A 12,339-nucleotide genomic window follows, 5' to 3' on the forward strand; every position below is an offset into this window, starting at 1 on the left:
CAAGCTGGAACCTGGAAGTGGAACAAAAGCAAAGACTACAGGAGACATTGCTTACTGACTCACTTTCCCTGCTTCTATTCAACTAGGCCCACCCGCACAGGAGTAGGACCACCCGCAGTGGGTCAAGACCTCCTCCACCATTTATTAACAATCATGAAAACACCCACGGACATGCCCACAGGCCAGTCTGATGCCTTCCTCCCAGGCACGTCAAGTTAACAATCAAAATTAGCCACCCCAGCAGTGCAGATAGCTCGGTAGGGAAGTGCTGGCCATGGCTTGAGGATCTAAGCTCAGTGAATAGAATTAACATGAGGTGGATGGGTATGTGTGGATATAGTGGTCCCTACCTGTAAACCTAACACTGAGGAGGCAAAAGCAGGTACGGCTTGCTGGTCAGCTAGCTATCCCAGCCTAATTGGTGACCTTTAGGCCAGTGAGAGACCCCATCTGAGAACACAAGAGATGGTTACTGAGAATAGCACACTCATGCATGCACAACTACACACACCTGCACACCCGAACACACACTCAGAAAAAGGGGACGTCGTCACAGGAAAGCAGATGACACTGGAGATCACCTATTACACTAGACAAACCAGATTCAGAAAGACAGGATACAAGTTGTCTCTCTCCTGCCAAATTTAGAAAATAAAAGCAAAAAAAAAAAAAGTAAAAGTAGAATGAGGCTAATAAAGAATATGGGGGCTGGAGGAGGGAGAGAAGGGTAAGACAGGAAGGGGGTGGTGAGTGCGATTCAAGTCTATTACACAGATGTACGGAATGTCACAACGATACCTGTTTTCTGTACAACTAATATATGTAGCTAAAACTGAGAGCAACAGAGAAGGGGCTGGAGAGATGGTGAAAAGCACAGAGTGCTCTTCCAGGACCTGAGTTCAGTCTTGCCACCCATGCCAGGTGGCTCCCAGTGGATTCCAGGGGATCTGCTGCCTCTAGCCTCCATAGGCACCCACACACATGCACAAAGACACACGGATAGACATAACTAATTTCTTTTTAATCTTTAAAATCAGAGAAGAAAAAAAATACAAAAGCTTGATAGCAGCTATTCTGACATTTGCAGAAGTAGAAAGTTAATGAATATTCATGAACAATGACGTTTCCAGACTAGCTGCAAACACTGAAACAGAATTTACAAGCAGTATAGAAATGAGTGTGTAGAATCCACATCGCTTAGCCCTGGAGAATACCCAGGGATGGACTACGTGGTTGGGGCTTGCTTCATACCACACACCACAGGGCTGTGAATGTATTTACAAAGTATTTCTTGTGAGTATGTAATTATTCCAAAATAGTTTATTTAAAAACCAAAAACTATGTATTGCTTTTGATACCAGAATGAAAAATACGTCATTTTTTCTTAATTATATTGATTAAAAATTAAAGTGAAATAAGAAATAATTGTCAAAGTTAAATCTTGATACTTGCACTTCTGTCTTCACTGAATTTTGATATTTTTACCCCAGAATACATTTAAAAAAACACAGGACACATTTTAAAAATATTTCACTTTACCTTCTAGCTACTGAAAGTCTTCCACGTCCTAAATGGCGCCTGATCAAAGACATCTTAAGTCCTAAAAAGATATTTCAACAATTAAATTAGGAGACCATTTTATTTTCACAACATCGATTCCAGTGAAACTCTTATCAGCAGCAATCCTTGTTTCTAGCCCACACTCCCACCCTGTGATTGTCAATTCAAAGCACACAAAACAAAGAACTAAAAATTACAGCCCAGAGACCCTTTATGAACTCCATTTCTGTGTAAGAGAAAAGAAAAAGGTCTAATCAACAAAACCACCTGTCGAGCAGTGGCGGCTCCTGCCTTTAATCCCAGCACTCAGGAGGCAGAGGCAGGTGGATCTCTGTGGTTTACAAGAGCTAGTGCCAAGACAGGCTCTAATTTACAGAGAAACCCTGTCTTGAAAAAACAAAAACAAAAAAAAAGAAAAAGCCACCATCTAGGAAAGATGAGATTGTAGAAGGAGACAGAGGCAGTGGAAGCTAAAACCACAATGGAAATGCATAATTTGTAAAACTGGAGTGCTGCTCACTGGTGATCACTTGCCTAGGAACACAAGGTCCCAGGTTTAATCCTCGGCACCCCAAAAGACGTTTAAAAAAACAACTGAACTTTATTTCACAGATTTTAGCTCCCTTTGCCATGCCTTCTCCCTTCCTTCAGAGCCACATGCTTCTGGACAAGGATGACAAAGAAAAGTCACGTCGCCAAAGCACCATAAAGCACCTGTCATTCAGGGCCAGCAGAGATTTTTTTTCCCCTTAATTGATTTACTTATAAGCCTCCTAAGAGATGATGAAATGTCTAAGACTAAAAGGCAGAAACAATAAAGCTTGGTGATAGGAAGAAACATTAAGGAACCCTTTCCATTAAAATATACTCCATGGTAGGTACGTTGGTTTATTTATCTTCACGCTAGAGATTGATACTCACGATATACACAGCTGTAAGCATAGCACTGAGAAGACGGAGGGCACCTTGGTGCTACCTAGTGGTAGAGTATTTGCCCAACATGAGAAAGTCCTGAATCCAACCCTCAGAATGGGCTAAAGGTGAATTGTATGGTGTTTTCTTGTTTGATTGGGTATTTTTGGCCATTCACACAGTTGTGCGACCACCATAAAAACTTCAATGACCACTCTCTACTTTTCCCTCTTCTCAACCCCAACAACTGATCTGTCCCTACGAGTCGTCTATTCTGGACATTCCACATAAATGAAATCAAAGAGCATGGTCCTCTTTTTATATCTGACTTCTTCCACCCAGCACACTATCAAGACTGTACACACTGTAGAATATAGCACCCTTTTCTTCCTATGGCTGAAAACTCCACTGTTCAGATATGCCATTTTGCATTCACCAGGAGACAGGGGTTTAGTTGCTTACACTTTTTGACTACTATGAATAAGGATGTTACAAATACTTGTTTATGTAATTTATATGAACCTGGTCTTCTTTAAAAAAAAAAAAAGAAAGAGATAGAGAGAGAGAGAAAGAGAGAGAGAGAAAGAGAAAGAGGGTTTCTCTATGTAGCCTTGGCTGTCCTGGTCACTCTGTAGACCAGGCTGGTCCCGAACTCACAGATTCACCTGCTTCGGCCTCCCAAATGCTATGATTAAAGGCGTGAGCCACCATCACCTGGCAAGCAGAATTACTCTTTCAGTGACACAGTTATAAATAACTGTATGGTGGGGCTAGAGAAAACAAACTGCTGTTCTCCCAAAGGACCCGAGTCCCATTCCCTAGCATACAACTGCCTATAACTCCAGGTCCCAGTCACCTGCACACATGTGGCATACATACACAGATACATATACATTAGTTATTTTTTAAAAGAATAATTATATGTTTAAGATTTTGAGAAACTGCCAGACTATTTTCCACAGAGGCAGTTCCATTTCACATTTCCAGCAGCAATGTGATATCCTTTGGCAACACTTATTACTGTCATTTTAACATTACATCAGAAAAGGTCAGTATGTTTACCTTCCTACAAAGTTCTTATGCTCCCTCACAGTAACAGTATAGGACATGGGGATTTGGGGGGGCAAGCAAGCAATGCTTAGGGCAAGAGCTTATGATGGTCAGTTTTGACTGTCAGCTTGATGAAGCTGAGGATCACCAAGGAAACAAACCCCTGGGCATGTCTCTAAGGGAGTTAGTTTCTAGATTAGATTAATGAGGAGGTTGGAGCCACTCTAAATGTTAACAGAACAATACCATTCGTTGGGGTCCTGAAATGAATAAAGAGGAAAGATTTATTTATATTTAGTTTTATGTGTATGAGTATTTGACTGCATGTATGTAATGTACCACACACATGTAATGCCTGTGGAGGACAGAACAGCGGCCCTGAAACTGGAACTACAGACAGCTGTGTGCTGCCATATGGGTGCTAGGATCCAAACCTGGGGACACCTTTTGACCTCTTCGGGCACTGCATGAACGTGGTGCACTTACATACATGCAGGTAAAACACTCAAGTACATAAAATAAAATAATTTATAAACATCCAGGGCTGCACGTAGCACCTGACAAGCATTCACTGACCTAATAACGAATGTAGTTTAAGGCAGTAGTCGCTGTAAGCATTGCAGTTCTGATGCAAAGGGATCCTAGGAGTCCGGAGCCAAGGAATACCACAAAGCCACCATAAGCGTAGCCACTTACAGCCCTGCTCCAGAGAAAGTGTTCACCAATTTAACAACTCTGCTCCAGCAGGGGAGGGATTCCCCCGCGAAGTTGTTACAGTTCTGCTCAGACTCTGCTCCACTAGGCGAAGGATTCCCCAGCAAAAGCGTTCAGCCTGGCTCTTCTCTGCTCCAGCTCTGAAGAAAAGTAGTGACTTCTCTCCTCCACTCCATTCTAGCTAATGAAGGTCTCACCCAAGCCTCATTTAAGAAACTTACTGGGAGGGAAGAATCCAGGAGAGTGGCTGCCTCTTCCAGGGTGGAAAAAGGCAGCAGCAAACGAAATAGGCACAGGGCTTATTTAGGACTTCTTAGAGGCAGAGTTTTTCCAGGGTGGAGATTTTCAGGGTGGGAACTGGTTGAATTTTAACCCCTGAGCTTGGACAAGTTTGGGGACTGGCTGGATTTTGTGCTCAGGGATTGGTTGGTTTTGTACTGTGTTAATCAGGGGCAGAGTGTGTTTCTTTAGCTCTGAAGGGAATCAGGTGTGATGGCGTACATTATAATCCCAGCATTCAGGGGACTGTGACAGGAAGATTGGGTGTTCAAACCCAGCCTGAGCTACATATGTAAGACAGACTCTGTCTCAAAAACCAAGGGTGGGATATAGCTCACTGACAGACAGCCTGCCAAGCATGTAGCAAGGCCCTTGGTTTCAATCCCCAGCAGTGTAAAAAGAAAAGGAAAAAAAATTCATAAGCGGGACATGTTAACTAATTTCTTAATTTTATGTTTCAAAACATGTAATTAGGGAAATATCTGAGAATTTTATTTTTGACAAAGAATCCATAAAAATACAATAAACTTAAAGAGCTCCTATAAATTCAATAATAAAAGACAATGCAAATAACATTTAAATAACAAGCAAAGACCTGGGTGCAGTGGTGTGTTTACCTGTATTTGAGACAGGAGGACCGTCCTGAGTTTGAGGCTAGTTTGGGCAGTGTTCCATGTCAGCCTGGGCTACTGAGTAACTCTATCTCCAAAAACCAAAAAGGACTTTCTAGCCTCTTCTGCAACATGCACAGGTGACACAAAGCACGGGAAAGCTCAGGGCCAGCTGTGACTGGAAAATCAGTGCAAAGCAAAACCAACAAAGCCCTTTCTTTCCTGCATAAGGATACAGAAAAATCTTTTAAAAATTAAAAATTGAAAAAAAAATTTTTTTAAAAAGGCAAGAACTGGCAAGAAGGAACCTGGAACCGTTGTGATCTGTTGGTTAGGATGTAAAATGGCAAGGCCACAGTAGAAAAATTAACTTTATCTAGTGATTTGGAATGCCAAGTATTTCCTCTAGACCAGGTCGGGATATCCTTTGTTAGGCTCGACCTGCTCTTTTTGTGGTTTTGATATGGATATTAGCATTGTCCTTGCCTATGGAATTTTCCAACTACTTCTGCAAAAACTAGAAACCTCTTCATCTCCTTGACACCTCTTCTTCTGTTTCTTCCCCCTACTCTTCTTCTCCACACCCTTTCACTTCACTTTTTCCCCTCGCACGAAAAATGAAGAACATGCAGAGGTAACGTATTTGAGTGAATTTTTTTGCCCACAGAAGGAGAGAATGGCTAAGATGGCAAATACAAAGTGTTTTATTACAATAAAAAAAAAAAATGTCCTGGGGCTGGAGAGATGGCTCAGAGGTTAAGAGCACTGACTGCTCTTTCAGAGGTCCTGAGTTCAATTCCCAGCAACCACATGGTGGCTCATAGCCATCTATAATGAGATCTGGTGCCCTCTTCAGGCATACAAACATACATGGAAGGAATGTTGTATACATAATAAATAAATAATTCTTTTTTTAAAAAAAAAAAGTCCTAGTTTCATTCTGTTGCTGACCAAAAGCTACTTGGGAAAGAAAGGGTTTGTTTGGTTCACACTTCCAGGTCATACAATCCATCACTATCAGGTTAGGAACCTACTTCCTGGCTCACAGGTTCACGCTTAGCTAGCTTTCTTAGATAGCCTAGAACACCAACCCAGGGAATGGTGTTGCCCACAGTGAGCTGGGCCTCCCACATGGATTAAGCAAGACAATCCCTCAAGAACAACATGATAAAGACAATTTCAATTTCAACTGAGACTTGTGTGTGTGTGTGTGTGTGTGTGTGTGTGTGTGTGTGTGCTCTGCCTGCATGTATGCCTGCCTATATGCCAGAAGAGGGCAGCAGCTCCCATTACAGGTGGTTGTGAGCTACCATGTGGGTGCTGGGAATCAAACTCGGGACCTCTGGAAGAGCAGCCAATTCTCTTAACCACTGAGTCTAGGAACAACAATTAGTAAGAGAGACAAACCAAAACCCAACAATAGCATACTGCTAAGATGGGTGAGCAGTGTAGGTCAATGTCCTAAGCATGCACAAGGTCCTGGGGGCTACATCCAGCTCCAAACATACTGATGAGACTGCGAAGCACTCAGGAACCTCAGATTACTGGTAGGAATATAAAATGGTATAAAAGCTTCAGAGAGTGGTGTGGCAGGTCCTCAAAAAGGCAAACTTTGCTGTATGACCTAATAATTTCACTCTTACTTTTCCAAGAGAAATGAAACATAGGTCCATGCAAAGACCTGCTCAATAATGTTCATAGCAGCATTAGCCATAATACAATCTAGATGCCCGTGAACTTGTGAATGCCTTAAAATACACGCATGTATACAAACATACATACGTAAAAAGGCTTGCCTGACAGTGCTCACCTGCAATCCCAGCTGGCTATAGTGGGAGGCTTACTTGAGACCAAGAAGTTCAAAACCAGCATAAGATGATCCCATTTCAAAAAACACGAGAGAGAGAGAGAGAGAGAGAGAGAGAGAGAGAGAGAGCGAGAGAGAGAGAGAAGGAAAACCAAAGTGCAACAAAAGGAACTAAGTCAAGCAACATGCTGCAAAACAGCTGCACTTCAAAAAACATTATGCTAAAACAAAAGCCAACTACCACAAGACTTAATAATGAAATCAGACTTTCAGGTTAGACAAGAAGGCCCAAGGCAGCCAGTTAGATTTTTCTTTTCTTTTCTTTTTTGCCAGTCAGTTTCTAACAACTACTAAGCAAAGTCCGAACTGCCTAGCTTTTACTTAAAATATATTTAAAATGCATATTCACGAAAAAAGATTTGGGTCACCTAGATGGCTCAGAGGGTAAATGCATATGTTGTCAGGCCCGACAAGGTGAGTTCCCTGACTTGCCACCCAACCACAGAACACCTATGAAGGAAGGAGAAAACCTCTGACATTCACACACCCGTGAGCCCGCACACATAATCACACCAAATAAATAAATGTTAAAAAGATTTTCAATAGACAAAATAGAAACGACCTTCTACAATTCTTTACAAGTAAAAACGAAAAATACTGCAGCTGTCTGGTTACACATGTGAAAGAAAGAAATGTCTTTCTAAAAGAAAAAAATTGGAAACAGGGTCATCCCACCAGCCAGCTCACTGTCACCAGAATTGGTAAAATGCGACAACTCTGCGTAGCAGCAGATTCCCGCACTTTCTCAACAGAGGGCTGCAATGAAATCAGCACCGAAATGCAGGTTGCAGGGAAGCCGGGGCAGAAGGCGCTGACTTGGCTAAAGTCTTGGCTTCCACCGCCTAGGTCAACCCTAGGATACAAACACCTAAGAGGGGGAGGGAGACACCGCAGGAGGAAGAGCTGCTGTTTCAAGGCACTTCTAGAGTCAAAGACTCTCCCGGGCATTATGCCATAAATAAGGCCCAGTCACGCCATTTTCCTCCCTCCTTTCTTGAGATAGGGTCTCACTGTGTAGCCCTGGCCATCGTGGAACCCCCTCTGTAGACCAAGTTGGCCTTGAGCTCTGGAGATCTTCCTGCCTCTTCTGGGATTAAGGGCCTGATCTATCAAACACTCTAATATTAAAATGCCTCTTTAAGACAGAGCAGAAACCTCAGAATCAACTGCTGACCCCCTCCCCTGGAGGGCGGGGAGGACGGCAATACTAAGCCTCAGCCTTTCCTCCTGATTCAACGCTGAGATAAAAGACGTGAGGACAGAGATTTCCACCCAGCCCTCCTTTACAGGGGAGGAATTCACAGAACATTAAACTGAGGACGCGGTTCAGTGGTACACCCTATATCGCAGAAGGTCCTGGATTCCACCCCAGCACAACAACAACAACAACAAAAGCCAGAAACACTAGGCAATCAAAAATGATAACCACACCATCATAGAAGTATAACCACAACGACGCTAACACAAAGAAACGGTGGTTTGATGTGCTCTGAACCTATATCGACCGGTCTCTTAAAAACCATCAAAATATCAGGCAGGGTGCACACTGCCTATTTCAACGCAATCTTTTCTCTTTTCTCTTCTTTTACATTTACTTCCTGGGGTTGAGGTGTGCTCACGTGCCACAGCATTGGTCTAGAGGTCAGAGGTCGGTTCTCCCCTTCGACCTCCGTCAGGCGCGCCTTTACCCTCTGCGCCGTGCCCCTGGGTCTCAACCTATTTCGACCCTGAGAAATCCGGCGTCTAGGAGGGGGACGTGACTTAACCAGGGTCGCACAGCTGGCCTTCTAGATTTTGGCCCCAGCCGCCAGACTGCAAAGGAAGAGGGATGGGGCCTCCAGGGTATGGTCCAAGAGCCGGCCGAGGGCCCAAGCAGCCAGCCCATCCCCCCATACACACCACAAAACCGCTGGGTAAACTGAGGTCTGCAGGAGCCAGTCAGCCCAGCCTTTGAGGCCCGGATTCTGCCTCCCCAGCAGAGAGGCATCTTTGGGGGCCGGGAGGATCTCGCTGTGAGCCACAGCAGGCGGGCGACACTCACCTGGAGCAGTGGAACCTCGCCTCAGCCTCTCTTCTGCCACGCTTAGCTGTGGCCACGCCCCCTTGTGCCACGCCCATAAAACTCGCTCGGTCAAACGGCGCCCCCTGCCGCGGCGGAGGTGCATAGCAGAACAATTTTCCTCTACTCCACCTCCCAGAAACTGGGATTTTCCCCACCCTTCTTTACTTTTTCTTTTTTTCTTCTTTCTCAGTCACTCCTCTTCAGTACCTTCCTCCCTCTAGTTTTGCCTTTCTTTTTTTTTCTTTTTAGCAACCAGATCATCTCTCTCATTCAGTATTTGTATACTACACACTGCAGTTCAAAATGTTGCGTGTACGGCAGAAAAGACAGAATTTCTGCAACCAAAAGCTTCAGTTCTACCAAAAGAGATGACATTGGTGCACACCTTTATCCTAGTCTCAAGAGGCAGAGGCAGGCCAGATCTCTGTGAGTTAAAGGTCAGCCTAGGCTACACTATGATTTCAGGCCAGCTAGCGCAGCAAAGTCTCAAAATATAGACACTAATCCAAAAGTTCACAACACACGTGGCACCGCCTCTAAAGGACACCTATACGCATATACGCATATACACTCAAGCCAGGTCTTCCTGATGTTTTCTTCTCTGTAAGCATGGTCACTGTGCAGTAATTACTAGGAGCAGAGGGGACAAGCATGCCAATGAAGGACTTCCTGCCAGTTTATTTTCTCCTTGGGGCGGAGCTAGGGCTTTTGTTTGCTTGTTTGCTTGTGGGATTTTTTGTTGTTGTTGCCTTGGTAATATTGAATGTAGGATCAGTTAATTTCTGAAGACTGGCTACTGAGGGAACCATTGTAAACATGTATTAAGGGGCTGGAGAGATGGCTCATAGGTTAAGAGCACTGGCTGCTCTTCCAGAGGTCCTGAGTTCAATTCCCAGCAACCACGTGGTGGCTCACAACCATCTGTACTGAGATCTGGCGCCCTCTTCCGGCGTGCGGGCATACATGGAGGCACAATGTTGTATACATAATAAATAAATAAATCTTTTTTTAAAAAGTAAACATCATTAATATCATATCCAGAAAGCAATAAGACCCATAAACATAAGAAAAAGGTTCTGGCCTGGAGGGATGGCTCGGATTAAAAGGCTAGGCTCACAATCAAAAATATAAGAGTTTGGTTCCTAGCACCCACGGCTGTCCCTCCAGGTACCAAAAATTTAAAAAAAAAAAAAAAAAAAAAAAAAAGAAAGAAAGAAAAAGTTCCATAAAAGCAATTGTTTCTATCTCCCTGCCCTGCAGTGCTAAGGATTAGATCCAAGTTCTTGCACATCCTAGGCAAGCTGTATGCCACCAAACGAATAAGTTACCCCTAAGTGATACTCCAGTGACTAAGCCCAATACATCCACTGGTTTGCCAAGTTGGGCTCTGGCGGAGTCGCTAATGTGGTCTGTCATTGACTCCTTATCTGTCTCTTGAGTTTGGGGATTATAAATGTGTACCACCACACTCATCTCTGTCTTCAGAGCACAGTTAGTGAGCAGGGGACGAAAAGCAAAATGACCAGAGTGAGCAAAAGGAGCTTGTAAAGGAGAAGCAGGAGCGACAAGGGAGGTTCATTCAGAATTTTGAATGAAAACTATTACTCCTGCCAACTTAGCCACACCAGGGCTTACCTGACCAAACGCTAGTCTAATAATTATAAGAAGCTATTTTTCGGTAAAAGTTAATGACTAAATCAGATTTTGAGGGGCTGGAGAGATGGCTCAGGGGTTAAGGGCATGGACTACTCTTCCAGAGTTCAATTCCCAGCAATCACATGATGGTTCACAATTATCTTTCACAGGATCTGATGCCCTCTTCTGGCATGCAGGTATATATGCAGAGCACTCGTATATAAAGCATAAATAAATAGAATTTTTAAGAACTCAGATTTTGGGTAGAGCAGATTGCCTGCTGTAATATAGAGGGCCCTCAGTCAGTCAGTTAGAGGACTTGACTAAAGCACAACTGCTGCCCTTCCCAGGCAAAAGGGAAGCTTCTAGAAGGCCTTCAGAGCTGAACTTGTCCATGGTCTGCAACCTGAGAACTACCCTGATGATGCTAAACACATGAGCCTCCACAATCACATGAGCAGTGTCTTTTTACACACACGCACACACACACAATTGGAGAACCCAGAAAAATGCAATTCATTTTCATCTTTTTCTATAACCGTGAGCTATTTTTAGTAAGTTAATGCCTATTACTTGGGGACTCATTAAACATTTACTTGAGCACAAGTGGGAAGATAGCCTTGCCTTATTAAATATGAAGAAAGCAGCACACACTCAACTAGTAAAATATGATTTCATTCATGATTCTTCAAAAGAAGAAGAAGAAGGAAAGAAAGAAAAGCCAAGAAAGATGATGTATATCTTCAATTCCAGCACTCAGGAGGCAGAGAGGCAGGAATGTCACAACTTCAAACCAGTGAGTTCCAGGCCAGCTTGGAGTACTGTCTCCAAAAACAAAGAAGCCAGAACAGGACTGGGGATGGAGTTTAATTGGTAGAGTGCTTGCCTGGCCTAAACAAGCTCAAAGTTCAGACTTCTGTATACGTGAACTGGCTGTGGTGGCACATATCTGTAATCCCAGCACTTTGGAGCTGAGGCCTATAGAATCAAGAGCTCAGATCCATGCACAGATACATGGCAATCATGAGGTCAGCCTGGGATACAAGGCACCCTGCCTCAAAAACAATATAATAAAGCCGGGCAGTGGCGGTGCATGCCTTTAATCCCAGCACTCATGAGGCTGAAGGATCTCTGTGGGTTTGGGGCCAGCCTGGTCTATAGAGAGAATTCCAGGACAGGCAGGACTGTTACGCAGAGGAAACCCTGTCTTGAAAAAGCACAAACAAGAAAAAAGTAATAATAATAGTAAAATAAAAAGAAAATAACAAAATCTCTACATACACAGATGTGCATTAGTATATTCACAAAAATAAATTTGCAAGCAGGGCCAGTCAAACGGCTTAGCTGTAAAGGCACTGACCATGGAGCCCAGCAATCCCTATTTTTGAACACACAGATGTTTTGGCTTTCCTAACCTTTCTCTAGAGCCCCTCTCTGCTATGTGGCTGACCTCCATGTCAGTTTAATCTTCTCTAGTCTTCTCTGGACAGCTGCAAGATTTATAGCTTGCTTGGCCTGGGTCTCCCCCCCCCTTTGGAGTTGTTTTGTTTTGTTTGAGTCTAATAAATTTTCCTCAAACTTCCATTTGAGTCCATTCTTAAATTCTTTATCAATGAGAGAGACTAAGAACCCTGATCTTCCAAGAATCA

The 12,339-nt window shown here is 43.5% G+C and overlaps 1 protein-coding gene across 1 annotated transcript in view; it reads right to left on the reverse strand.

Moving 5' to 3' along the window:
- The window catches only part of LOC101995313, a 54,689-nt gene extending 45,531 nt beyond the window's left edge, over positions 1-9,158 (reverse strand). The window contains exons 1-2 of the mRNA XM_026789179.1: positions 9,035-9,158; positions 1,540-1,600 (exon numbers count right to left, since the gene is read on the reverse strand). Of these exons, the coding sequence (XP_026644980.1) occupies positions 1,540-1,600; positions 9,035-9,158 (185 nt within the window). The remainder of the gene's footprint in view (positions 1-1,539; positions 1,601-9,034) is intronic.
- Positions 9,159-12,339: the final 3,181 nt, after the last annotated feature.

Source organism: Microtus ochrogaster, unplaced genomic scaffold, assembly GCF_000317375.1.
Source record: "Microtus ochrogaster isolate Prairie Vole_2 unplaced genomic scaffold, MicOch1.0 UNK15, whole genome shotgun sequence".
NCBI classification, from domain to species: domain Eukaryota; kingdom Metazoa; phylum Chordata; class Mammalia; order Rodentia; family Cricetidae; genus Microtus; species Microtus ochrogaster.